Source organism: Phyllostomus hastatus, unplaced genomic scaffold, assembly GCF_019186645.2.
Source record: "Phyllostomus hastatus isolate PE091 unplaced genomic scaffold, TTU_PhHast_1.1 phas_contig_1162, whole genome shotgun sequence".
Taxonomy (NCBI): Eukaryota; Metazoa; Chordata; class Mammalia; order Chiroptera; family Phyllostomidae; genus Phyllostomus; species Phyllostomus hastatus.
Window position 1 is genome coordinate 12,563,471 of NW_025333537.1, and position 27,218 is coordinate 12,590,688.

Below are 27,218 nucleotides of genomic sequence, written 5' to 3' on the forward strand. Positions count from 1 at the left end.
GGCTGGCGTGACGGGCTGCCCCAGCCTGGGGCCGCGGCAGGGGGGACTCGGGGAGAGGCCCAGGGGCGCCCCTCCTTCCAGACCTCAGAGTCCTGGTCTGTGAAGCCGGCGACCGCACTAGACACGTTCTCAGACCCTCTCTCGGCTCTGTTCATCCGCCCCACACGCACTCACTCGGCCCCTGGGACGGGCGGGCGGCTGCGTCACAGAATGGGGACGCGTGTCTGGAACAAGAAAGGCAGGGTCTCGTGTGACATCTCTGTGGACGGGACAGCGAGGAGCTGTGTTCGTAAATGGCCCAGGTGAAGGCGGGCGAGGGGGAGCAGGGGGAACGCCAGCAGAGCGCGGACGGACAGAGGGCCCCCGGGGAGCGGGGTGCACTGAACGCGCCTTCCTCAGCAGCGGTCGTGACGCTCGAGCTGAGAGCACAGCGCAGCCACGCAGCCGGTCATGGGCAGGGGAGGCTGGACGGGAAGGCAGGATGTGCAGGAGCCCTGAGGCAGGAGGGGGGAGACCCACGGGCCACACAGAAACGAGGCCGCGTGCCTGGGGCCGGGGCCGGAGTGCGGCGGCGGCGGTGCCACAAGGCCCACACCCTCCCGCATGGACAATCCGACCTGTGTGGGCCTGAACCGGTCCCCTTCGGGCCACCGTCCCTGGAACGAGCTCGCGGCGCCGTGCACGCCGCACCCGCACGGTCAGGGCGTGCTCCGGACTCGGACTGCTCCCCCCCCCCGCCCCATTCAAGGAAGAGAGGCGCCCCCCGTGGCTCCAGTGCCGCGCCCTTGCAGAAGGGGCTGTTGACTTGCATGGACGGAAGGTTGAAGCGTGCACGGCGTTCTCACGGGGGCCGAGGAGTCTTGGTACGCGGATACTGTTGCTCCGCCCACTTGCGGTTTATTCCCGCTCCTCGGGGGGCAGCCCCTGGGCTCTCTCCCGGGACCTGCCCCTCCCCACCCCTCGGCCACGTAACTCACGGGCAGCTGGGTCTTGGCTCCAGGGAAAGACAAGGGACCCAAGCCCGTCAATCAAAACATCCATCTCCCCGGCCCAAGGGATTGGTCCAGAGATGGGCGTGTAACACCGATTGGACCAATCAGAGGCCGTGAGGCTCATCCTGGGCTTTCATTGGCTCTGTGGGGGTGGGACTTGATCTTCCCTCTGGGAATGCCCAGGTGACAGGAGCGAGGTCCAATGGCTGGCATCGTTTTCTTTTCTTTCTTTTTTTTTTTTTTTTTTTCATGCGAACAACCTCGTTGAAGCATAATTTACATCCTCTGAAATTCGCTCGTTTAAGTAGACAGTGCGATGCTTTTTAGCCACTGCGTGTGTGTGCGCTCGCGTGCGTGTGCGCAACTACATCTGGGAGCTCCGGTCCACGTTTCCGTTTAATGTAACGAGTGTCTTGACTGCCGTCCAAACGGTGAATGACGCTCCCGTCCCGGGGGGGGGAGAGACAGGGAGACGGAGGGGAGAGAGACTTCACGATGAAGGCTTGGGCGCGCTGGCGACAAAGCCCAGACGTGATGCATGCAAGTGATTATCCCAGCAACGCTGGTCATGTGCTTCCCACCCTCCGCACAGTAAATATCTGAGTGCCCATTTATTAATTTCTTACACTCTGCCTTGCTCAAAAAAAAAAAAAGGCGTACAAAGATGCTGACAAGACAGGAAGATTAAATAAGTTAAAATAAGAAAAATGAAGCCGGGGGAGCTGTGGGCTGGGAAGGAAGCGGAACGGAAAAGCTTCATAAACAAAACGCTCACGGGAGGCCGTGGGCGCGGGTCCTGACGACCAGGGACAGCCGGACCCCGGCTGCACAGCCACCAGAATGAACGGTGGGGGGGGGGGGGCAGGTGGGGCTTCATTTCTCAAACGTGGTGTTTACGAGTTCGCAAAACCGCCCGCTGCCACATTCCTCTCTCGAGCCGCCCACGCCACCATGCGGTTCGCTAAAAGCCACTTTACAGGGGTCAGCGTGTCATGTGAGTTAGGAGGTGGCAGTGACAAGCCCGCTGAGATCCGGTTGACGTGGGGGACTGCGGCACTGACAGGTGTGTGTGTGTGTGTGTGTGTGTGTGTGTGTGTGGTCCAGGAGGGCTGACGGATGGCTTCGAGGTGGGAGCCACTCGGATGTGGCCCCGGAGGTGACGGTGGCTGCCCGGTGTGGGGTGGCGGCGCCAAGGGGCACACGCAGAAGGGGAGCTCCCGGAACTCGGCAAAGGCGGATCGTGCTGGGCCTTTGTGGCCGAGAGGAGAAGTTAGGACTCTGTGCAGCGTTTGAAGCTGGGTTGTGGGTTTTTTTTTTTTCCTGCTTTTCATTTTTCCCTGTGGAGAAAGCCTGCGACGGCCTGCATGACTGGCTCCGCAGCTGCTAATCATCAGGAAGCCGTAATCACTAAGAGAACGTTTGAAACCACTAGTTAAGGGTTTTTAGGAGGAAGCGAAGAAATACTGCAGCCGTCTGCCCTAATTATTTCCTGGGCTCCGAGTAACCAGGTGCATGAAGAAGGGACTTCTTTCCTTCTGATTTATGAAGGTCTCGGGGTCCACACGGTGAAACTGCTGATAGAGTGTGTTCTGGGATGTTTTCCTAGGAGTCTGAAACTTTTCTACTGGACTCACAATGAAATTTTTCATTATTCACTCAAAATCTTGATGGGGGGTGGGGGGGAAGAGACTTCAGAATATTGCTTATGGTAAAATACTGACCTATATATCCAAAGAATCATGTTGATACTTGTTACTCTAAAAGGGGAAATAAGGGACGTGGACTTGGAGAGTTAAGGGACTGAAGAAGTCATGAACTTGGAGCACTAGGTAAGCCGGTTCGATTCCCGGTCAGGGCACACGCCTGAGTTGCAGGTTCAGTCCCTGCTGAGGGTGCGTACAGGAGGCAACCAATCGATATTTCCCTCTCACATAGATGTTTCCCTCCCTCTCTCTTGCTCCCTTCCTCTCTGTCTAAAATCAATAAGTAGCCCTGGCTAGTGTGGCTCAGTGGATTGAGCTCCGACCTGGGAACCAAAGGGTCACTGGTTCGATTCCCAGTCAGGGCACGTGCCTGGGTTGCAGGCCAGGTCTCCAGTAGAGGGCGTGAGAGAGGCAACCACACACATCAATGTTTCTCTCCCTCTCTTTCCCCTTCCCTTCCTTTCCTCTCTAACAATAAATAAATAAAATCTTTATTAAAAAAACCTTCTAATGAGGTCTCGGCATTTGGTTCTTTCCAATAGTAAAGTTTAAAAAAAAACAAAATCAATACGCATGTCCTCGGGTGAGAGTTAAGAAAAAAGGAACGGGGCCTGTTCCTTCTCTGCTCTGGCCGCTGGAGGCACGAGGGTGGCTCTGAGCTCTAACGTCCCCGCTTTGTGCCCCCCGCCCACGTCCTTCCCCCCTGGACGCACTGTCCACACTGTGCGGCGCACAGAACTGGGCTCGGGGGACGAGAACGCTGGGAGATGGGGCAGCCAGGACTTGAGGGGTGTCCTGGACCTTTCGGAGACGTCGCCTGGAGAACTGAGCAGACAACAGATGCGTCGGTGTGTGTGTCTGTAAAGTGTTAAGTTCAACTACTCATCGGCTCCTTCTTCACCCAGCGGGGAAATAATGAACACTTGCTAGAACACATGTACTTAACACCCCTCACCGTGTCTGACGGGGAACCCACATGCGTGGGCTCTATCACAGGTCTCTGCACGCTGCCCTGGCTGGCGGGAGGGGTCGTTGGGGTCACACGGGTTCCTCCAGGCCCAGCAGGTGAGACAGGGTCCAGTCCAGGAGGCACAGAGGCTGGCTGGGTCCCCTGTGTCTGGGGCCGCGGGGCAGCCAGGGGAGGCGGTGCTGGGCCCATCCTTGGGGCCCTGCCTCACGCACCCAGCATGCACCACGCCGCCCTGGGGGGTGGGGTTCTCGTGGGTCGGGGAGCAGGAAGGTGTGGCCTGAGGGGGAGGGTGTCGGGGAGAGAGCAAGGAGGTGACCTGAGTGACGCCCACACAAGGCCGCGGAGCAGCTGTCTGCCGAGCCCCCGCCCCGTCGCTCTGGCGAACCGGCCCTCGAGGGCGGTCCGGGCGCGTCGGCTCGGCGGGGCTTGTCCAGCCCGAGTTCCTTCCTGGGCCGTGACCGACCCCTCACGGGGCTGGCAACCGGCAGGGGTTGCGGAGGGTGAGCCTGCCCTCCTCCTGCCCTCGCCTCCTGCCGCCTTCTCCGCAGAAGGTCCTCAAAGCCTGGGGTGCCAGTCACTCACCACGGGGAACAGGCCGGAGGGTTTGAACCCATCGTGCACCTCCATGCATTACTCAAACCTGCACCTTCTCCGGGGAACGGGTGGGGGGGGGGGCGGGGGCCGGGCCAGCGAGCAGGGCGGCCGCGTCCCATCGTCCCCCGGGGCCGCGGTGATGGTGTTTGCCAGTGTCGCCGAGAACACTGACTCGGTAAAAACTGCCGTGTCGCTCCAGGGACGACACGCAGAGCGGGGTCCCCGGGAGCCCCTGGGACCACGTTTCCGTCCCCTGGTGGACGCGGAGCCTGGTCCCCGGGTGTTCCTGTTCGAAGACCGACAGCTGGTTTCTCCTCTCGCCTTGGTTCACGGGCCCTGAGCGGCGCCGTGACTCAGGCCCGCAGGACACCCGTCTGTCAGGTGTGGTTTCCCCAGACGGCGCACCGCAGCCGCCCGGGCCCCCCGGGCTGTGACTCCGTACTGGGCCGAGTTAGACAGAAAACCACCGGCCGAAGGCACAAGGAAGGGGAAGACGGGACTGAGGTTGACCGCGCACAGGATGCCTGTTCACCGGCAGTCCGGGGGCTGCGACGAGAGCAGAGGGCGTCCCGTTGTATGGCCGTGGCAGGGACGGAGTGTGGGCTGCGCCACGGCTCCCCCGCTCTGCCTGCCTGAGGGACACGGAGGCACTGCCAGGGCCGATGGGACTGGACCGACAAGCCTCAGCGCGTGGGGGGGCTCACGAGGGGCGAGGATCGGCCGTAGGCCTGTCCAGCTCTGCTGCGGCGGCGACCGTGCCCTGCGCGTTGGACACCTCGCCAGGGAATGGACGCAGTGCCGGATGCTGGACACGAGGGCCGAGGGCGGGCCTCGGACCGCGGAGAAGCAGCTCCGGCCGGGGCTCTGTCGGAGGGGCTTACAGCCGCGACAACACGAACACCCGTGAGTGTGGGGGAGGCGGCCTCTCTATCCCCGGTCCCTCCAGGAGTAAATCCCGGGGCCTCCTGCCCCCCCTCCCCACCCTGGGAGGCGCTGTTTGGAGCCCCCATCTGCTGTGGTCCCCTGGCCACCTCCACAGACGGGAGGAGGAGCCCTCTGCCCCGCCGGGAGTCCGCCGGGGACCTAATCCAGGACAAAGAGCAGCTCCAGGGCAGGGGACATCTGTCAGCTGCGAGAGCACCGGCGGCAAGGCCCCAGCTTCAGGGGCTCACGGAGCCGCCCCTCTGGGCCCCCCCACTTCTTCTCTTCGTGAGGGTGGTGGGGCTGCCCCCCTCGGAGGAGGAGAGGGGGCCCTCCCTGCACAGGAGGGTGGTCACGAGGAGGGCTGACCGGCCCCCTCTGGTCGGCTCTCCAACCGCCCTCTCTTCGCGCACGTCCCGGAGACCAGCCCCCGCCCCACCGCGCCCAGGGTGCTGCTCCGTGCTCTGCAGCCACCTGTGTCCGCGGCCCCTCGCCCCCTCCTCCCGCAGACAGGTCCGGCCTCGCCGCCGGCCCCTGGCCCTCCGACACGTCCCCTCGAAGACACGGCGAACGCAGGAGGGAGTCAGGAGCCGGGGCGGGGAAGGCTGAGCCTCCCCGACAGCTCGCCAGAGTCCGCTCGGCTTGGGGGTGCCTGGTGCCGTGCCTCCTCCTCGTCCCGGGGCGCCGCCTCAGAACGGGGGTGCCACGGGCTACCCCAGGAACTGCTGTTTAAACTGCTGAGGGCACAGTCGTCTGCGTGGTTGGCAACTGTGGCTCACGGCTGACACCCAGGGGGATGCAGCTGAGTGGATCCGTTAAAAACAATTATAGAGAAAGAAGGAATATTAAAAAAAACAACCCTGTGAAACAAAGCGGGGAGCCAGGTTCTGGAAAAGGGGGACAAGGGAAAATTTCAGTGAGTGCCCTAAACAGTACTGGGGGCGGGGGGGCGAAGTCTGGCCTTTTCCTTCCTGGAAGACAAAGGAAACCATTTAGAGAGTCAATTCCTCTTTGACTAACTCAGCGATTGATCTCAGGGGTGCGGGACAGGTCTCGGGCTGAGGGCTGGCGGGGAGCGGGGTGCTGGTGGGGTGCTGCGGGTGGGTAGCCCCGGGTGGGGGGCAGGGGTGCTGTGGGCTCTCCACAGGGCCTGCCCCAGCCGTGGTCCCGGCCCTGTGACCGCGTGAGGCTGGACTTGACTCTGTGGCCTCCATCAAATGGGGAGGGGTCGGCGCTTTGAAGGACCCGGTTCAGGGTTAAGGGGGGGTCCGTGTGTCAGAGATCAGACGCCGGCTTCCGTGACTCGGAGTGAGTGGGGCCTGGCGACCAGGAGTCTGTGAGGCCACCGTGTGGGGACATGTGTCCTGGTTCCTGATCGCAGGGGTTCCTCGGGGTCCCCCGAGGTCAGAGCTGGGGCGGGAGGCCTTTCTTCCCGTGAGTGCATCTCACTCAGTGTGGAGTTTTTCATGTACTTTAGGGGTTTGGGGGTTCGCTCCATCAGGCCTCATTGCGTAGGTCGCTGTTCGGTCCCCACCAGTACCCCCACCCCCACTGCGGCGGCCCCAAAGACTGGCCCCGTGAGGGGACCCCACCCCCCCTTCCCCGACGCACACACAACTGGCTTACCCAGCTTTGCAAACAGCCGCAGCACCCCTCCCGGCCGGCACCCCTCCCGGCAGGACGGGGCTGCCCGCTCCCAGTGCCCAGCCCTGGCTCAGGACTCCGCCTCCAGTGCCGACATTTGTCACTCTGGAAAAGGCTGAGGACCCTCCGGCTGCGGCCTCACCCCGCCCCCCCCCCCCCCGCCACTCCGCAGAGCGTTGTAAAGTGGGCGGGTCTTTGAGGGAACCCGTGAGCCTGCAAAGGGACGCGCCGGCCTCTCACTTCCCCCCACCCCCGCCGGTGGCGTGGAGCCCCCCAGACCCCGGAGGGTCATCTCTTTCCTGCCTGACACGGAAGCGACATGTGGCATTCCTTCTGCGTGTGCAGCAGAACGACTTGGTGTTTCTGTCTGTCGCAAAACCACCCCCGAGATGTCTTGTTAACACCCGTCCCTGCACAGAGTCAGAGTGTCTCTCCTGCGAAGCAGTCGCCTGCCGCCGGCCTCATCCTGCCCCAGGTCCAGTTTTCCCAAAAGAAAGCGAGAACCCGCGCGTATGGGTACTCACTCTCGTTTCAAAGAATTGGAAACCCACCCCTCCCCCCCCCCGCCGTGTCATGACCCCGAGGGCCCTGCCGGCCCCGTGGGGAGCTAGGTGGACAGCCCTCTGCTGCAGTAGCTCCCTGTCTGGGGGCTCTCGGAGGGGTGACGTGCACGCGACTGGCGGACGTCCCCAGAGCCTCATTACTGCGGGCCCCCGGGCTGCCAGGCAGCCGCCCCGGAAGCAGGTTTAATGGTCCTGTGGCAGCCTGGCCCCTCCCCCCACCCCTGCGTGGGCTGTCTCCGCTTGCCCCGGTTAGATGCAGCCTCGAGAAATAGCTTGTTTCCACCTCTTAATAGAGTGCTGCCTTCCCCCGTAGCTCGAGGAAAAAAGCAGCAGCAGCTGCCTGAACACATGCCGGCGGCAGTGAACTCGCGGGAGGCAGCTCTCAGAAAGTCCGTGCAGGCAGCGGCGGGTGTGACGAGGGGGTGCTGTCGGGCTCCGAGGCCCCCCCGCACCAGCCACCAGAGTCCTGGGAGGGACCGAGGCCAGAGGGGCTGGCAGGTGCAAATTAGTTCTGGGCGCTCAGGGTGCGGGCCACCTGTGGCTCGAGGGGCACCGACTCGTGGGCATTGCTCACTCACTCATTCGCTCCGTGAATACGCACTGAGTGCCCCCGTGTTCCGGATACCGACCTTGACATTGGAGAGAGAGGACTTGCCTCCCCGGGCTTCCCTGCCTAGCGGGGGAAGCGAGCCACCTAAGCGAGGAAACCAGCAGATAAACCACGATCGTTCTGGGCAGAGCGGGAAGGGCGGTGACGGTGGGGACACGGGGTGCATGGGTGGGGGCCGACGCAGGGTCTCTGTCGGAGCCGGACCATCCTCCGGCTGTCTCCGCTGTCGGCAGGTGTAGCTGTGTCCCGCCCCCTTGATGTGGGTTCTCAGCTTCTGGAGCACAGGTGGCTCTCAAAGTGGGGTCCTGGGCCGGCAGCACCCCCCGAGAGCCGGTCAGAAATGCGCGTTCCCACCCTGCCCCCAACAATGACACACTCTCTGGGGGTCCCACACACACACACGCCACCTACATACGTGAGAGTGTGTGTGGGGAGGTCGTGTTGCCGTTCGTTTTGCCGCTCCTGTTATGTTAACATGATCATGGTGCATGAATTAATAGTTATTGACTTTCATCCACGCCGATACTGTTATTATTTTTCACGCAATTATTTAAACGTGAATGATACGGCCCTGGTGTGATGAGTGTGTGATCATGCTACTTGTCTGCTCCCTGCCCATCCTCCTCGCCTTCCTCGCCTGACAGAACGCCGGCTTTGCTGGGGTGGCAGCGTGCCCAGGGAGAAGTAATCACCTTCCCGGGCTGCCTGCAGCTGTGTGATTAGGAGCCAGTCCTGGCCAGAGCGTACAAGCTCGAGGTCCCTGGGGGAGTCTTCTGGGAAAGCCAGGGGCAAAGCTGGTATTAAGTAATACACTCACCTGGCACGGACATTTTGTCCTTCCTTTCGTTCTCCCTGGAACGCAGATGCAATGGCTGGATGGCTCACAGCCTCCTTGCAGCCACGAGCAAAAGGCCTGTGCTGGAGAAGGCGGTGCAGAGAGGTAGGCGGAGCCTGTGCAGACTCCTCCCCCAGGGCGTCGGCGCCGCCCCCTGGATCATGCCAATCTCCCACAGCTGCCTTTTGACCGCCTCTCCTAGACAGTTATGGGGGCACATGTCTTATCTGACCCCGTTTACCATGTTTGCATGGTTACTTCTCCCCATCTTTTCTTTAATCCTCACGCGAGGACATGTTTATCCGTTTTTTAGAGAGAAGGGAAGGGAGAGAGAGCGAGTGCGTGAGAGACAGAGGGGCATCAGTGTGCCAGAGAAACGTCAGTCAGTCGCCGCCCACCTGCACCCCGACCCGGGGCTGCACCCACAGCCTTCCGGAGTACGGGGCGGTGTTCCCCGGAACTGAGCCACCCGGCCGGGGCTGTTTCTGCTCCTCCGGAGTCCTCCCTTCTGTGGCCGGCCTTCTCCCCGTTCTTTGGGTCCGGGGACCCGACAGAGACGGCTGACGTCCCCGTAGTTCCCGGCAGTTCTGTGTGGGACGCAGGCGGGTCTCGCGATGCCTCTTTGCACAATGGGGAGGCACTTCTCACAGTCACCCTGCACGGGTTTGCTCCGTGGGAGGTCAGCGTGAAGACGGAGATGGATGGCTCGGCCCTGCGGTGTCCCACGCGAACCGTCGGGAGCTCGGCCAGCTCACCGATCACCCGTGGGTGGGTGAGTGTCCGCCGCGCACCGGGCCCGCTGGGAAGGGAGGCGCGCCCACACCCCCGGGGCCAGGGGCTCCCTCTCGTGCCCTGTCCTTCCTCAAGGCTGGCTGGACTTTCGGGCCGGAATTCGGCATCTCCGGACGAACGCAGCGTTCCACGGTCACGGCACCCGGTTGCCGTCGGTCTGTGCAGGTCCCATTTGCTCCGGGAAGGACCCGGCTGGAAAGGGCACGTCCGTGAAGCCACCTGCCGAAGCGGCACCGAACAAAGGCACCTGGGTCCTGACGTCACACGAGCTGGGCGACCTTGGGCGAGTCACTTAGCCTCTCGGGGCTTTAGTGCCGTACGTGTCCGACGGGGGTGCCCAGGGCACCGCACACGCAGGGCTGTTGAAGGCGGGGGCCTGGTGTTGGGAGGCGGGTGCTACCGTTGCCCCCCCCCCGCCCCGAGAACGCGGGCGTCGGGAGGCTGCAGCGTCCCCGTGCGCTAGAGGCGGGTCTGTCCCCTGAGCGTTGCAGAACCTCGCCCCCCACCCCCGCTGTGCTCCGTCCTTTGCGGGGGAGCTCGGTGCCCGGGTCCTGTCTCGCCGTGCACGCGTCCAAGCCCGCATCGGGAGAGGCACGAGTGGCCCTCATCTCCCCACGTGCTCGTTCGTCCCTCGTTCTGCGGGCTGCGCCACCGGGAAAGCATTCTGTACCTCGTGTCCCGAGACGACCCATTACCGTAATTACCCTAAATGCCAGCGCACCCAAACAAGGCCGCGGGTGCGGACTCGAGGGCGGGCGAGGCTCACGTGTGGGGGGGAAACGGGGGCGGCCGGATGGGAGGCGGAGGGTTCCTTGTTGTTTTTTTAAATGATCTGTAATGAGTGGGAAAGTATGTGGGCCCTGCTAAGGTCTTTATTAACCAGAAGTTGCAATTTTTGGTTTGTTTGGGACAAGCTACCAATTTTGTGGTGCCGTGTTTGAACAGTAATAGGAACTCATACATCCCCTCACAGGTGGGGGGACCCTCCCTGGTGGGGGGACCCTCCCTGGTGGGGTGACCCTGCCGAGGCCCGAGGGAGCCCCTCGTGGACCTGGGCCCAGAGCCCAATGTGGGGGGGGGGGGGTGTGCAGGGGTCGGCCGTGTGGCCACCGCGGGGGCTGTGTGCCACGCTCCGTGGCGGGAATCGCAGACCCACCGCCCTCAAAACACGGCGTTTTAGAGCCGCAGCTCGGCCCCGGGGGTGTTTCCCTGCGTGCCCACCCCGGGCCCTGCTCTCCTGCCGATGGCGTCTGAGATTCTGGCGGCTCCGAGAATGTGTCTTTGGAGGGCGTGGCTACCTGGCTCGTTTTCCAGGGGCCTGAGGGAGATTTGGGGGTTCTCCCAGGTAAGGGGGGGAGGCATCTCCACTCAGGGCTCAGAGGGGACGCTCGTACCTGCTCTTTTAAAGGAGCTCGTGACCGCCCTGAGACCGCAAGCCGCGCCGGGGAGTGCCCGCCAGGGGGGTCTGGCAGCTTGCTCAGGAGAAGCGTTGAAATGAAACCACCCATTCATCAAGGTGCCTCTTGTTTCAAGAAAAAGAAGCGACGAGGCACTTTTCGCGGAGAGAGGCACGCCGCGTCTGGCCAGCGTTCATAAATCACAGGCGGGGAGCGGAGCGGGGGGGAAACACCCTCCCAGGCACTCGGCCGGCCGGCGCGCCGCAGACGCCGTGGGGCTGCGCGTTCCTGGGGGTGTGCGGACACGGGACCGAGACCCCCCGCACGTGCCCCTGGGACCTGGGCCCGAGTCTTCAGTTCAGACTTTTCCCACCTGATTTTTTTCGCGGGTTGTGGGCAGCACCCACGATTCATGTTCCCGTGTCCTTGAAAACTTTCAGTGATGACATAGTCACACGATTAAAATAATGGGAGTAATAATGAGTATTGTAGGTATGTAAGTAACATGTGCATATAGTATTACTGTTACCACTATTAGTATGGTTATTAGCATTCGTTATTATTGTGATCATTAGTAGGGTGATTTACTGTCGGTGCTGTCGTCGTCACTAGAGGGACAGGAACGTCTCTCGATTGCGGGCACGGCATTGCCCACATGCTGGGCGTCTCTTGCTTCTGCTTCACTGGGGGTGGTTCTGGTGTGATTTCCTTGATGAGGGCGAGAGTTCTGAGGCTTAATGAGTTTAAGGTGTTTGTAAAAGTGAATAAATATTAACAAACACCCCAGCACAAACGAGAACCTTACCTAGCTGGTTGGAGACATGGATTCATTGCATTTTACTAAGTGTCTCGGGGCGGCGTGGATTAAACACGGGACCGAAGCTGCACACGCACCGTCCCGCTGACCGAGGCGTCGGCGCTCGCCACCCGCAGGGGGGCCTCCTCCTGTCACCGTGGGTTACACGGCCCCTCCACGCCCTCTGACCTCCCGGCCCCCCCCCTCCGGTGACCGGCGTTCTGTCGTCTGCGTCTGTGAGTGTGAGTGTGAGTGTGTGTGGGGGTGTGTTTGCTGCTCTGTCTCACAGCCCACCTGCGAGGGAGACCACGTGGTTCTCGTCCTCCCCTGCCGGACGCGCCTCGCTCACCCCGAAGCCCCCCAGGCCTGTCCGAGTCCTCGCAGGTGGCCGGACGCCCCCTTTCCGTGGCTCTGCCTCTTCTCCCTCCGCCGTCGCCTAATGCAGGGACACCCTGAACTGCGGTGACACACCCCGCCCCTGGGCCCTGCAGATTGGATTGGTCACAGCCCCTCCTCCTCCGTGGCCGCTGTGCCTCGGGGACAAACCTCCAGGCCCCTCTGATGCTCGGGTGGGGGGGACACCTCCTGGTGGCGGGCCCCGTCCTGGCTGCTGCGGGGCGTCAGCTGTCTCACTGGCCTGTGCCCTGTGGATGTCTGGGTCCCCCTCCCCCACTTGTGAGGCTCAGGGGTGTCTCCAGACGGTCCCGGGGCACATCTCTGGGGGGCAGAGTCACCCTTCGCTGAGAACCCCGGGCTTGGCCGCTCTTCGGGAAAGCCCCCTGGCACCCCGACACAGCACCCCGACACAGCACCCCAACACAGGACCCCGACACAGCACCCCTTGCGAATGTGTCCGCACTGCTCCAGGAGTGTTTGTTTTTATTGTATCCAGTTGAAGAGGGAAGTGTTATGGTATCCAGTTGAAGAGGGAAGTGTTATGGTATCCAGTTGAAGAGGGAAGTGTTATGGTATCCAGTTGAAGAGGGAAGTGTTATGGTATCCAGTTGAAGAGGGAAGTGTTATTGTATCCAGTTGAAGAGGGAAGCGGGACCTGGTGTTTCCATCAGGGCCTTCCTGGGCACATACCACTGACCCCATTCGGGGCAAGGCTGGCCCCGGCCCACCCTCCTAGGCCGACTACCTCCCCACACAGCCCGGGGCCCCCGTTCCCCCCTCCACTGACCCCCTGCTCGGGCTCCCAGGCCCTCAAGCCCTTTCCCCAGGCTGCTTGCCACCCAGTCTGCCCCTTCCTTCCCGTCGCAGCTCAGAGAGGACCAGCCCTGAGCCCCATCCTGGGCACACGCCCCAAAGGGAACACCGTGATGGTGGTGGCGCACGCCCTTGGCTGGAAGGGTCAGTCCCCTGTGTCACTCTGTCTGGGCGCTAAGACACACCGAGACAGCTCCTGGGTCCACTATCTCGCAATCTCGGAATCTCCATCTCCGGCAGTGGCTGCACCTTCGGGCTCCAGGATGAGCCGCTGACGGAGGACGCAGTGTCCCCGCCCCCGACAGCAGCGCGCTGATAAGGACGGTGGACCCGCGGCAGGGAGACGGCGGACAAGCCTGCTATTAGCTGGTGGCCAAGGGAAAGGGGCAGCCGTCAGCGGGCGCCCTGGGCCCCTCTCCCGGGGCCTTAGGACACCGGAATTGGACTTTTCCGGATCAATAACAGATACCCGGTAATCCTGTCTTTCCGGGAGACGTGGCGGGAGCCGGTGGAGCCCAGTGAGCGGGCGGATGTTCATCGCATTTGCTGCGCCGCGACCCCCGAGAACGCCTCCCCGAAGTCGGGCGATGAAGTGTCGGGGGACAAAGACAGCGGACTCCCTCTGCTTCCCGCAGCCGCGTGCTTGGGGCTCCCCAACATGCGGGGCGAGCGTAGGTGACGCATGCGGTGCCGTAGAAGATGGGGGTGCAGAGGGGGCCCTGAGAGGCCCCAGAGAGCCGTCCCCGTGAGCAGCCACGGGGCTGGTGTTGGAGGAACACCAACGAGGTGGGGAGCCAGGGAGGCTCACCCAGCAGCAGGCCGGGAGAGCCCCGCCCTCCGCTGCGTGCTCCCCGCGCCCAGGAGGCTGGCCTGGGCCGGTTCTTTCTGGGATGGCAGGGCCCACGGGAGAGGTCGTGGGAGAGTGTGGTGCGGCCTCTGGAGAGGGGGCTTGGGGCCGGCCCGTCGGCACTCCTGCCGTGTTCTGTCGGCTGAAGCAAATTATAAGGCCAGCCTGGACTCAAGGAGTGAGTCCACGGGCTCTTTCTGCTGAAGGGAGGAGGTGAAGGGACACCCCAGGGGTGTGGGGGGTGGGGGAAGAAACAGGGCCGTTTTGTCCTTGCTCCACAAAGCTGCTGTCCTGTCCTGGATGTCCAGCGCTGGCTGCCTCCCTACCGCTCTGTCTGCATGTGTGTCCATCCATCCATCATCCACCATCCATCATCCATCCACCCATCCATTCATCCAGCCATCCACCTGTCTATCCATCATCCATCCACCATCCATCCATTCATCCATCCATCCATTCATCATCCATCCATCCATCATCTGTCATCCATCCATCATCCATCCATCATCCATCATCCATCCATTCATCCAGCCATCCACCTGTCTATCATCCATCCATTCATTGATCATTTATTCATCCATCATTCATGTATGTATCCATCCACCCACCAATCACCCATTTATTTATCCATGTATCATCTATTTGTTCATCCATTGATTATTTATTCATCCATTGATCGTTTATTCATTTGTCCACTGATCATCCATCCATCCGTCATCATCCCTCACTTGTCCACGGAACCTGGAGCTCCAAGAAGGCACGCACTTGCCCAACACCACACGGCTGTTGCGTACACCAACCCTAGATCCCTCTGTGGTCAAACTTCATGTCCAAAACCTCTGCCCCAGATCCCACTGTCTTCTTGGTAATGCCTGCCTCTTCTAGCTCAAATTAGATCTCGCTCGAACTGGAAGACTTCAGAACTGGGTTCAGCCAGCAAGTGTGACCCGGGCACTCGTTGCATCCTGGGAAGGATGGAGACCAACGTGCTCAAATGACGTGAGAATCCGAGGAGAGGAACCGGCAAGCCCCGATTTACTGTGTAGGAAACAAACTCCACTTCTGCTTCAAAGCAAGCGATGGTCTCGTAGGCATTTTTTCCCTCTTGGAAAAAGGCAAGAAAGCAGGAGGAAGGAGGCCTACTGTGTGCAGGCAGAGTGTGATAAGAAAGCGCGTTGAGAAACGCCCCCCGTTCTGGAGCGTTCCCCACACAGAGGGGCCCTAGCAACCTCTCTCTGTTCCTCCAGAGAGCCCTCGCCCACTGCTCTCACCAAGGAATGAGGCTCCGAGCCTCCGCACGCCAAGATTTAAGAGCTTTCGGGGAGAGGGACGGAGATGTCAGAAGAAAAGCATCTCGTGTGGCAATCAGTCCGTTGGTTTTTACAAAACATTACAAGTTGCTTAAATCGTGAGTGACTGTTTCAGGGCTTTGCGGCCGGGCCCTTTTTGGGACACGGTGCCTTGGTGGGACCTCAGAGCAGGGTCTCCGGGCAAAGACGGTGGGGGGTGTCACGTCGTGGAAAAGCCGCTGTGCCCGCCCGAGTCCCTTTGGCAGCAGCTTTGATCCTGCAGCCGGCGTCCCTGGGGCAGGATCTGGGGACCACCCAGGGGAGAGGCACACGGGGCTGCCCGCCTGCCGCTGGGCCTCGTGGGCCGCGGGCAGGGTGGGGAGTGCGTCCTTGTGGTCCGTGACCCGCTGGGGCCAGTGTGGGTTTCCGGTCTCGCAAGGCAAGGGCAAGGTGACGGGCTGGCTTTCTTGGGCTCTGCAGACTCAGCACGGGGACATGCCGGCCCTGTGCCCTCGGGGTGCAGGGGGTCCTTCCTTGGTGGAACCCCCAACGGGGGACACACCAGCTCACGGGAGCTCTTAAGGGGGACACCGTGCCAACGGCAAGGACCCCCTGGCTGCACTGCTGTCGGTGTCTGTGGAGGACAGGGGCAGAGGAAGGTGACTCAGGGTCTTTCCTGCCTTGACCCTGACCTCCGCCCCCAGCGTCCATCAACTTCCCAGCCCAAAAGTTCCCGCGGGGGGGCGTCAAGCTCAATGGCCCCGGAAGGTCACGCCGGTCGCTGAGCGAGGTGGGCTGCTCGGGGGCTCCTCCTGCTCCTGCTCCAGGGGCGTGGGGCCTTGGCACCGCCAGTCCCTCCGTGTGTAAGGGGAAGCTGGACCCCCAGGCACCCCTGGGGTCAAACATGGTTCCCACTCCTGGCCCCCCCCCCCGACATCCGGTGGGCGGCCATGGACCCGCACGTCAGCAGTTTGCGCCGTCTCCTAATGGGCTGTTTCTCTTTCAGCTTGATGCTACCTTGTGTATCTTTCAGCTCTGCAAAAGACGTTTTAAAAAATTCTTACGGGCAAACTTGTCGTTTTTAAATCGCATTTGGCGGTGGAGTCACACGTAGAAGCTTTTCCCGTGCCTGGGCTGGGAAGGAGCCGTCCCGTCCGTCTTTCGGCACGGAGAGCTTGCCTGCTCGCCCACCGGCAGCCCGCGGACCCGTCTGAAGGGCGTTGTCGTGGGTGGTGTGCCGTGTGGGTCCAAGTTCGTGGGCGGTCTCCCCCACCAACGGCCCGTGGTCCCAGCGCCGTTTACGCGCTCACGAAGTTCCCAGGGGCATGTGGCTTTAGTGAGGGACCGTTCCGGCCCCTCGGCCTGCTTGCCGACCCTGCGCCGTCAGAAAGGTGTTCGGCCTCAATGAGTGAACGAACACCTTCACCGCACGCCCATGGGAACCTTGCCCGGTTCTCTTCGGGCAAACCGCGCGAAATCACCAACGTGCAAGGATTCTTAGCCGGCAGAAATCTCAGTTCCCCAGGTGTCCCCCTAACACACGACGTGCGAGATTGGGGGGGCATGTAGAGCCCCTTCGCGGCTGACTCCTGAAGGATCTCGAGAGCTATAGGCGCATGGACACCAGAAAGCGTGTCCTCCTTTCTAGCCTGCCTGCTGGCGGACCTCAGACTTGTAAGGAGCCCAGCGGTCACCTCCCCTCTCTCTCTGTCTTTCTCTGCCCCCTGCAGTGACCGAGGGCCGCGGGACCCCCGACGGCGGCCAGCAGTTCTCCTCGCTGCCCCCCTACCTGCCCGTGAGCTACCGCGTCCTCGGGGCCGAGACCGCCTTCTTCCTGCGGGAGGCCCGCCGGGACCCCTCGCGCAACTGCAGCCTGCGCGCCCGGGCGGAGTCCTTCTTCACCCACCGCGCCCGGGGGCCGCCGCTGCTGAGCGCCAGCTATGGGCCCTTCTCCGTGGAGACGGCCGTGCCTCTGGAGTGGACGGGGGCCTCGAACTCGCTGGGCCCCACCGACCAGCTGGGTTTCGGCTGGACGCTGAAGGCCCACGTGCTGCAGGACAGGATCTCCCCGGCCCGGCCCACCGTGCAGGTCCTGTTCCACGTCCTGGGCCGCGACGGGGCCGAGGGCAGCCCCGCGGAGCAGCTGCCCTGCCTGAGGGTGTTCGCCTTCTGGGAGACGCGGGCCGTGCGGGGCGGCTGCCGGCCGCGCGGCGAGCTGGGGCTGTGCGTGGCTGAGCTGCGGCTGCCGGCCAGCTGGTTCGGCGCCCCCGCGGTGGTGGCCGGCCGGAGGAAGCCGGGGCCCGCGGCCGAGGGCGGCACAGTGGAGCTGTACTACGCCGTGCACGCGGGCGAGGAGCTCGGGGACTGCACTGGCGGGGACGCCGAGAAGGGCAACGCCATCCGCCCCGGGAAGGGCGGCCTAGAAGACAGCCTGTCCCACCTGCAGAGGGTTGGCGCCGTGGGCCTCTGCCAGGACCCGGACAGCAGTGACCACCAGCTCAGCGAGCTGCGTCTGGACGGCAACGTGGCCATCTGGCTGCCCTCCCATCCGGTCAGACCAGGGGACGTGGTTACAGCCTACGTCACCGTCGCCAGCAACGCCACCGTGGACCTCTTCATCTTGAGGTAGGTGCCCAGAGCGGCCCACGGGAGGCCTGGCTGCCCCGTGCGGGGTGATGGGACTGGGTGCTTGGGGTGTATGTTCCAGAGCGGTCCATGTTCCCAACCTGCAGGGACCTGTCTCCTTCAGGAGGAAGCCACTCACTCACCTGCCCACAGGCTTACCTGCGTGCTGGGCGTGGGGGGAGAGGGCAGACACCGGGCCCAAGAGAGGCGAGACGAAACTAACCGCTCTCTTTTGAGCTTGAATTACCCTCGGACTGCAGAGGGGTGTGGGTTTTCTCCAGCTCTGAAGTGTCTGGAAGATGCGTGGACCCCGAGGGCGGGAGGGAAAGCCCGTGGGGGGCGGGGGCTCCGAGCTGACGTGCACGCTGTGTGGGGTCTCGCGCTGGGCGGGTCTGCGGCACAGCCGCCAGGGAGCAGGCCCTCCTGCCGCGTTGGTGGTGAGGTTAGATATCGCGGGTCAGGGCGGGGAAGACCCAGGTTCGGGAGGGTAGTTTGGCAGCGATCTAAGGAGCCTGCCCGACAGACAATTGTCCGGCAGGGGTATCCCATCTCGTACAGAGAGAAAAAGAAACGAAAACTCATCGACAACGGAGGAACGCGCCTGCCACCGGCGCCGCTGGCTCAGCGGACTGCGTGGCGTTTCCGCGGCGCGGCCCTGCCGTCCCCACCACGGCTGAGCCTCACGTTCCGTTCGGGGCGGAAGGCCTCCTGTGTGAGAGTCATCAATACGGGGGGTGGGGGGCGGGGGGGCCGCATGGAGCAGATCCTGTCAAAGTGGGGACCAGAATCTCATCATCACGGAAGAGAGCATTTGATTGAGATTTGTTCCAAAGATAAAGACGATCAAAGTCAGTGTTTTGGGGGTTTTTTTCCTGGTATCGTTAAGAGGGACTTAGGTTAGGATCGCAGCTGCGCTCGGTGCTTGTTAGAATAAAAATCAATCATGGGAGGAGGGGCTGCTCGGGCAGATCTTGGCGGCAGAGCTCGGCGGCAGAGCCCGGCGGCTGGGGGTGGCGGGCCGCGGTTTCGGGGGGCGCCCTGCAGCGTGGCCGTGAGCACGGTCCTCTGAAGGCTTCGCTGTTCCTGGAAGGGTGGGGGGCTGGGGGAGGGCCGTGGGTTCCTCCGGGCGTGTCTCGTCTCGTTCCCGCGGATCCCAGGCGTTCTCCCCGAACGGCCGGTTGTCGGTGGCGGCGTCCGAGTTTTCACGGTTGAGCGGCCTGCCTGCAGCCGACCCCCCTTGCACGGCGTGTGCTGGGGGGTTGTTTACAACATCACGTTTGACGGCCTTATGAAACCCCACCTCCTTTAGAAGAGGTCAGGTCGCCCCTCCTGTGGGCACCGTCGGTCCCGGCGGTCAGCCTGCCCCCCGGCCCCCCAGAGCTGTGTGCCGGGGGTCAGCTCCCAGTCATGTGTCGGCAGCTTTCTCGGAGTGTCTTCGCTTTACAGCCCCACGATCTGCCGTCCCACTCACCGCTGTGCTCACCAGTGGGTTCTCGTATGGGCCCCGTCCGGTCCGGGGATCGAACCTGCGACCGTTTGGATGAGAGGGCCGGGGTTTCTTCCTCCTGCCTCGGTGGGGGACGCGCTGGTCCGGAGAGTCTTTCTGTCCCCACTCTGTCCCCCCGCTCCGCACTCCTGGGTCCACGTCATCCCGCCCCTAAATGAAGAGACCGGCCCTGGATGGGGAAGGACGGCCGGGGAACTGGGGACCAGGAGCACAGCCAGCAGGTCGGGGAACTCCGGAGGCCCAGCGACCTCCCGTCCGCACTCGCCTGGGGCTCCCTCTGCGGACGCGCCGGCTCCGCCCCTGCGGGGTGCGTGTGGACGAACCAGCCGCCCCGCTGCCGCGCCTATGGTGCTTCAGCCGGGCACGCGGACCCGGCGCGTTGGAGGGAATCGCTGTTTCTCTGTAGCTTTCGTCACACGGACAAGCACACGGGGGCCACACGGCCCGCCCCCAGCGGCTCTGGTTCCGCACTCTGGCCGGGGACCGCAGGCAGCTCACCTGACCCCCCTGGGCCCCCGTGTCCCCGTCGCCACGTCAGACGGGACTGTCGCAGCAGCCACCGCCCCGGGGGCGGGAGGACACAGGGGCCAGCGTCCGGGTGCAAGGTGCCCCCGCGTGTGTCTGGCACCCAACAGCGCTTCCGGGAGGGCTGGTGCTACAATGTAGCAAGGCCGTGTTCTCCGTGAGCTCCGACTCCTGTCCAGCAGGGACAGGACACTGTGCCGCGTGAAACAGCGGCCACGCAGCTTACCCTCGGGGCTGCGTCGATTCTCGCCGCGCCGTGACTCTGTTCGGAGAGGAAACACGTGTTTTGGAACGACCGCGCTTCCGGAGCACAGAGGCCCCGAGGCTCTGGGCCGACGCCGCTGAGCGCCGTGCGGGCAGCTGCCATCCGGGCAGCTGCCGTCCGAGCCCCCCTGCTGCGGGCCACGGTCCAGGGGACAGAGGGAGAAGGGGCGGGGGAGGGGGGAAGGGGGCAGTGGTGCTGCCTCCCGGCGTCGGGCGTGCAGGGAGGGGCAGCTGCCGGGACTGCGGCGGGGGCGCACTGGGAGAAGCAGGTCCCCCCTTTCAGAGAGCGGGTTTCATCGTCGTTTAATTAATTTTAACGTTTAATTTTTCCATGTATTAATTTTGAGAAAGAGAGAGGGATCAATGTGTTGTTCCACTTACTTATGTATCCACTGGTTGCTTCTCGCACGTGTCCTGACCGGGGATCGAGCCTGTAACCTTGGTGTCTTGGGACCATGCTCTACCCAACTGAGCGAGCTGGCCACGGCCTTCACTTTTAATGTGAGTGTTTTAAGGGAAAACTACTCAGTACGCCACCACAGGGCATGTCCGCCAACGCGGCCACGATAGCGGCCTCTGTACCAGGCCCCCAGCGGCCCCGGGAGCCCCGATCTCTCCTCCCCGACACACGGCGGCCTCTGTCCAGCAGGTCAGCTCCCAGCAGAGGCCGGCGTGGCCCGTCACCGGAACCTGCCCCCTGGGGGATTCGCCAGGGGGCCCGTGGACAGTTCTCCAAAGGTGTCTCCGGGCCGTGAAACCCGCGGACACCCTCTGTGGCCGCCCAGCCCTGCGGCCTGCTGCCCAGCTGCGGCGGCCAGAGCGAGCCAGGACTTCTCAGGGGGGTTATAGGTCCTCTGCCATCTGCACGGCCCGAGCCCCCCCGATAAGGTCATTTCCAGGAACGGCCCTCTCTCCCCGGGGCACGAAGCTGCAGCGGACATTCCGTTCGAAGGCCGCCTGACCATGGTCATTCCCCGAGACTAGGACTCGGTCGGCCTCCTGTGGTGACCGATCAGCAACCCTGCAGCCCTGTGACGGGCATTAGGGATGCTGAGAGGGTCGTGAAGGGTCTCTTCTCGCCACATCCGGCGATGCCACCCCGAGGTGACGCGCAGTCGGCGGTCCCTTGCACGACCCGGTGTCTGGCGACCCGGCGCAGAACTCTGAGCGCCGCTCGGACGCCGCCTCAGGAAGGAGGGGCTTCTCTCCCCGCCCCTCTGTGTCCGAGGACCTGAGAGGCCCCCGAAGGCAATTTCCAGGGGCCTGGCTCACCCTGGCTCATCTCCACCTCCTCGTTTCCACCCCGGCCGCCGCCCAGAGGGTCAAGCGCGGCCCGCAGGAGTGACCCGGCCGTCCCCAGACTGGCCATCCAGACGGAACCCTAAGAAGCCATCGCGTTTGCCTGGACTGCACCTCGGGAGCTAATTCGGAAGGTTCTGGAAACTCATCTTCCCGCCCTCCGTCCCACACTCCTTTCCCTGCCGCGTGTCTCCGAAGGAGAGGTTTGTCTTCCTTCTCGTCAGCTCGGCGCTTTGAAGGGATTCCTCTGGCACCGAGAAGAGAAACCTGTTTCCTTCTGCTGGGGAAGAAGGGGAGACGTCACGTCTCTGCCCTGCGCCCCTCCTCCCGCTCCTCATCGCACACGTCCCGGTTGCCTGGCAGCCACTTCCCGGCCACGTGAGCACCATCTGACTGCGGGGTGAGGGGGGGACCGCCTCCCTGAGCAGTCGGCTCCAGCTGTGTGGGAGGAGGAGGCCGGTGGAGCCCACCACCCCCATGCCGCACTCTTCAACCCGTTCACGAGTCCCCTTCGTTTTTGAGCCCTCACGTCCCAGCTTCGTCTGCTGCAAACAGTTTAATGCGGGCGTCGGGAGGGGGGCGCCTGGGATGTACAGCCCCTCGGCACCCGGACCTTTCTGGGGTGGGGGGCGGCGGGGGGCTGAGTGAGGATGGTGGGGAGGACGCAGGGTTCCGGCGCGCTGGGGTTGGGGAGCGCCCGTCTGCTGCTGCTGCTGCTCGATTTGGGGTCACGCCGTTCCTCCGGGGTGCCTCAGTGTCGGGAATTCGAACCATTAATGTCTTGCAGCCCTGAGTGCTATTAATTGATTCAAAACTCCGGGAGAGGGCAAAGCAAGCGTTGCTGCTTTCAGAAGCACTCCAATTGCGCCCCCTGGTTCCAACCCCGCCTCGGACGCTGTTTCCTGCGTCTCCCGCGGCCTGTGTTCCTGGAGAGCGTGGTTTTTAGTGTCATTGGTCCTTTGTGCCATCCCCAGGGCTCGCTGGGCGCAGCCTCCCTGCGGCAGGAGGGGTCCTGCCGTGCGGCCGGCCGGCGAGGAGCGCGGGTGTGTGTGTGTGTGTGTGTAGGGGGAGGCGGTGGCAGGCTGGGGAGCGAAGGCCCGGCCTCCAGCCGTCTCCCTGGTTCAGCCCAGCAACCCCACTGCCCCCGTGGCCGAGTCCCCTCGGCCCCTGTTCCCTCCAGGGTGGGATCCGTGTTCTCAGGAAGGTTCTCCGAGACCTTACCGCCTTCAAGGTACGTCACCTGGTCGCAGGAGCATCCTCCGACCTGGAAGGGGCCGTCACTCGGGACGGACCCACTGTGGGAACAATGCGCGGGAGACGGCGGAGGCCGCATCTCACATTCACCCCGGACACCAGCACCCGCTGGCGTGTCGCTCTGCGATCGCGGCCACTTGGGACGCCCCTTCCTGAAGAAAGCTGCGCTTCCTCGGAGGTCATCAGAGGGATCTTTAAAACACAGAATGCACCCTGGCTGGGGTGGCTCAGTGGACTGAGCGCCGGCCTGAGAACCAAAGGGCCGCCGGTTCAATTCTCAGCCAGGGCGCATGCCTGGGTTGCAGGCCAGGCCTCCAGTAGGGGGCGCGTGAGAAGCAACCACACACTGAGGTTTCTCTCCCTCTCTTCCTCCCTCCCTTCCCCTCTGTCTGAAAGTAAATAAATAAAATCTTTAAAAAAACAACGACCACACAGAATGCACCCTCTTGTCGGTGGCTCTTACCCGGGGCTGCCAGGGTCAGACTGGGGGCTCTGAAGCCCCAACCCCGGATCCTTCTGGTGGCACCAGGGGCTGGCTGGTCCCAGTGCCCGGCTTGGGGTATGGTGCCCTGAGGGCGTGGTTTGTGGGACCCGTGCAGTATTGAGAGCACTAACACATTTTATTTGAGAGTCTGGTTTTCTGTGTTCTCTCAAAACCCAGAAGGTCTGAAAAGTAAGCTCACTTTCCTGCTTCAGTACTTGGAGCTGACTTGTGGCTGCTCTGGGGGAGAGAGGGGCGCTCTGTTCCCTGCTGTCACCCCCCCCACCCCCCACCTCCCCCTCCCCCCTCCCCTCCAGGACCGCCCAGGAGAGCCTGCGTGGCTCCCTTAAATGCTCTCCTGACCCCTGGAGGCATCTCCTTCCCTTCCCCGCGTCCGTCCGAGGCTGGGAGCTGAGTGGGCTCCGGTCTCGCTGCCCCCAGTTAATCACGCAAACCTATTTTGCCGCTGGAGCCAGACCAGAGAGCCGCTCATTAGCCCGGGCTCTGGGCCTGTTGGCGGCGAATTAGGAGGACTTCTCCATTTGGCCTGGAGCCAGGGTGAAATCTCACTCTCGGTGGATGTTATCGTGGTCCCATTAGGGAGGCGGGGAGGGCCGTGCTCGGGGGGTGGCGGGGAGAGGTGCCTCTTCCCGGGCTGGGCACCTGGGAGCGCAGGCTCCGCCCAGCGCCTCCAACTCAGCAGGTGTCTTCTCGGCCGGCCGTGCGGCCAGCGAGGGGGGCAGAGGAGCGGCTTCCCGCCGAAGGGCCCGGAAGCTTCCGTGTGGCAGCTCTGCCGGGAGGCGGAGACGCGTGTGCCGTGCACAAGCAGAGAAGAGGCAGCTTCCTCAAGAACGGAGAAGAGTTTAGTGCTCAGTGGATCCCGGAACATCCCCGTGACATGGCCACCGTGCCCAGGAGGATTTGGGGACCCCCGAGTGCCCAGAGAGGGGCGTGGGGGCCTGGGTGTTCTAAGCCAGTTTCGGAAAGCAGCGCAGGGCGTGGCGGGCGTGGCCCGAGGGGCCTGGGTGAGGACGGGGACGGCCCGGGGGGCGAGAGCTGGGCTGCGGGGCAGCCTCGCGCCGGGGCTGGTTCGAAGGCACCTGGGTGCGGCAGGCAAGATGGGGGTCCTGAGGTTTGAGTTGTGTTTAATTTTAACCCGTGTTCACTTAAAGGGCCGCATGTGGCCGCCGGCTGCCATGCTGGTTGGCACGGAGCATCGGGGGTGGGGTGGGGGTGGGGGAAGGCTGACCTTGACCCCCGGCCCCCTGACTCTGGGCTTGTCCCAGGTCTGGAATAAACAGGGAGCTGAGCCCGGCTCCCGATGGAGGCGGAGACTCACCAAGGACGAGCCTTTGAGCTCAGGCCGGGTCTCGGCAGCGCTGTGCCCCCCCCCCCACGCCCCCACCCCGCCCCGCGGCAGGTGGGGCCGCCTCACAGGACCGCGGTGTGGAGGTGGAAGGTCACTGAGATGCCCATCATCCAGGTAGAGAACTCCTGGTCCAGGCGTGCTCAGCAGGCCCCTGGCCACTTGCCCGATTCCAGTTACTACGGGGAGACCCGTCCTTTATTTTATGAATTGTAATTTATTTTAATACGTGTAAGGAAATTAGGACCAGCTCATCCAACTGCTGATGTCATCCAGATAAGAAGCTGAGTGTCTGAAGAGGTCAGGAGGAATTCACTCCAGAAACAGGCGGTGCCCTGGGCGGCGAACTCGGTGGCCGCCGCTCCGGTCCCACGAGCCTCGTGAGGTCGGCGAGGAAGGGACTGACATTCACGGCCCGGTGGCGTGGATGCTGGCACAGCTCCTGGTCCGGTGGCCAGGCCTTCTTTTTCTTCTTCTTTTCTCTCTCTTTTTTTTTTTTTACAGATACACATGTCTGCAAACACAAAATCTCGCCCTTCGAACCTTCGTGCGGCCGAGTGAGCTCAGTTCTTTCTCTCCTTGTCTCTCGCGCTCCTGTTGTTTTTGTTGGGAGGTGAGCCGAGGGCATGCATATGCATGGCTCCGTGGAACACGATTTTTATTGGAAACAAAAACGGATCTGGAGTTTCCCGTTGGTGGCGCCTCGGTCTCGCGCGAGAGCAGACGCCCGGTGGAAACCTCCCGGCCGGGGCTGCCGGGTGCCGGCCACTCGCGTCCGCGTCTGCTGCGGAGAGTGTGGGTCTGGGGCTCCTGAGGCGTCCGTCCCTCCCGGAGGAAACACTCTAAAGAGCGTGTGTTTACGCAGTCCCATCCTCTGTCTGTGTCACGGGGAAGGTGGGACGCGGTGATTAATGGGAACGGGCTGGGTGGGGTTCGGTCCCGGTCCCCGAAACGAGGGAAATAAAGACAAACGGGCCTGAAGGGCTACAAATGCGACGTCTCTCGGGCTCCCCATGCCTCCGGATTCCCAGGAAATCGATCCCCTTCCTCCGTTTTAATTTGTGCGTGTCGTCCCCCTCCCCCCTCCCCCCGCTGCCCCGCCCCGCCCGCCGCCCTCCGCGGGGAAGGGGGCTGCGTGTGTCCCGGCGTGTCCCGATTAATCAGGCGTTTTTCTTCCCCGCGCGTTCCAGCGGTCCGGGGCACGCATCTGTCATCTGACCCACCGTTCCCCGGCAGAAAATAAATGCGGCATCCAGAGCGCGCGGCGACGCCCGCTGGAATGTGAAGGCCTCTCGCGCTGGGTGTGCGTGACACGGTATTGATTTATGGGGAAGAAATTCCCCGGGAGAGACTTCGTAACCAAACAAGTGTATTCCTGATGGGTGGGGCCGCAAGCCATGAGCAGGCTCCTCGGCTCCTTCCGTGAACGTTCACGAGGCGCCTACTAAGCGCGCGATCCCTCCACACCGAGCAGACCAGACCTGGAGGGGCTCGAGGGCACTGGTGGCCTGTGGGCAAGCCGGCGCCTCAGCAAGCAGTGAAACACGGTCACTTAAAAGGGTGGTGATACATACAAAGAACGAAAACTAAGACAAAAATCAGTCTTTCGTAAGTCGTCCTTGCCGTGTCCGACACCCAGAAATGCATTGCAGAGAGGAGGGAGGCCAGGCAGAGTGGGCGCGGTTTCCCTGGGCGCCCCTCCGGCGGCGTCCCGGGGTGCGGTCCGTGCGTCGCCGATCGTCCCGTTGGCCGGTCAGTGACTGCAAACGGCTGTGACCCCAAGGGTGGTCGGCAGGGACGCCTTCCCTCTCCACCCAGTGACGCCGGCCTTCCGTTCCCAACAGCGGCGTCAAATTCCGTTTCCCAGCGAACGCGTACGTGACAAAGGCACGTGGTTGTGAAGAGAAGGATCCGGTACATTAGGGAGTCTTCGTGCGTGGGTGCGAGACCGTTTGGGGCGAGCCTGCACCTACCTGTGCGGTGGGCCGGGCACTCGCCTCCTTGGCCGAAGGTGATCACCGAGGAAAGACGTGCCAGACGGGACGCATCGGCCCTTCCTCCCCGCGGCGCGGCTCCGCCGTCTGCGTCTGCTGCCGCCGCCGCTCCCCGCCCCCTGGGCCACCGGACGGGGCTCGGCCAGGACGCCGGTGCCCGCGTCGTGTGTCCAGGGCCAGGCTCCCTCGTGCGGCTGCGATCGGGGCCCCGGGCTGTGAGGGGGCCGCACCCCATGTGGCCGCTCAGCTGCAGCAGCTCCCTCCTCGTCCTCAGTGACCGCGTCTCTCCCTCCGGGGGTCTCGCCGGCATCGTCGGTGGGCCTCCTCCTGCAGCAGCTCGGGGCAGGCTGCGAGAGGACGCACGTGGAGGCTGTCAGGCCCTGGGCCCAGGAGAGAGAGGGGACCGCGGACTCCTCCTGGCGGGAGGAGACGCGGGAGGGACGGGGAGGATGGCGGCAGCCGTGCTCGGTTGAAGTCCGCCGCCGCCGCCGCCGTGCACACTCCAGCGCCGGAAGCGGACGGGAGCACGTCTGTTAGGCAGTGCACAGAGAACTCGGGGGAGTGTGGCTGGAGCGTGTGTCGGAGCGGCGGCCCTCAGGGTCTGAAGCTGGTTCAGACGAGGAGCAGGAGGAGGAGGAGGAGGATGGAGGATGAGGATGAAGGCGGAGCAGGAAGGGCAGGAGGAGGAGGAGAGCTGGCCCGCTGGCCATAAAGAGAAACCAGGAAAGATGAGCAGGCTGG

General features: G+C 63.2%; 1 protein-coding gene across 1 annotated transcript in view; it reads left to right on the forward strand.

The window, feature by feature from the left end:
* TMEM132C (transmembrane protein 132C) overlaps positions 1-27,218 on the forward strand; it is a 130,889-nt gene that overhangs the window by 43,555 nt on the left and 60,116 nt on the right. Inside the window, exon 2 of the mRNA XM_045844671.1 lies at positions 16,893-17,787. Coding sequence (XP_045700627.1) covers positions 16,893-17,787 — 895 coding nt within the window. The remainder of the gene's footprint in view (positions 1-16,892; positions 17,788-27,218) is intronic.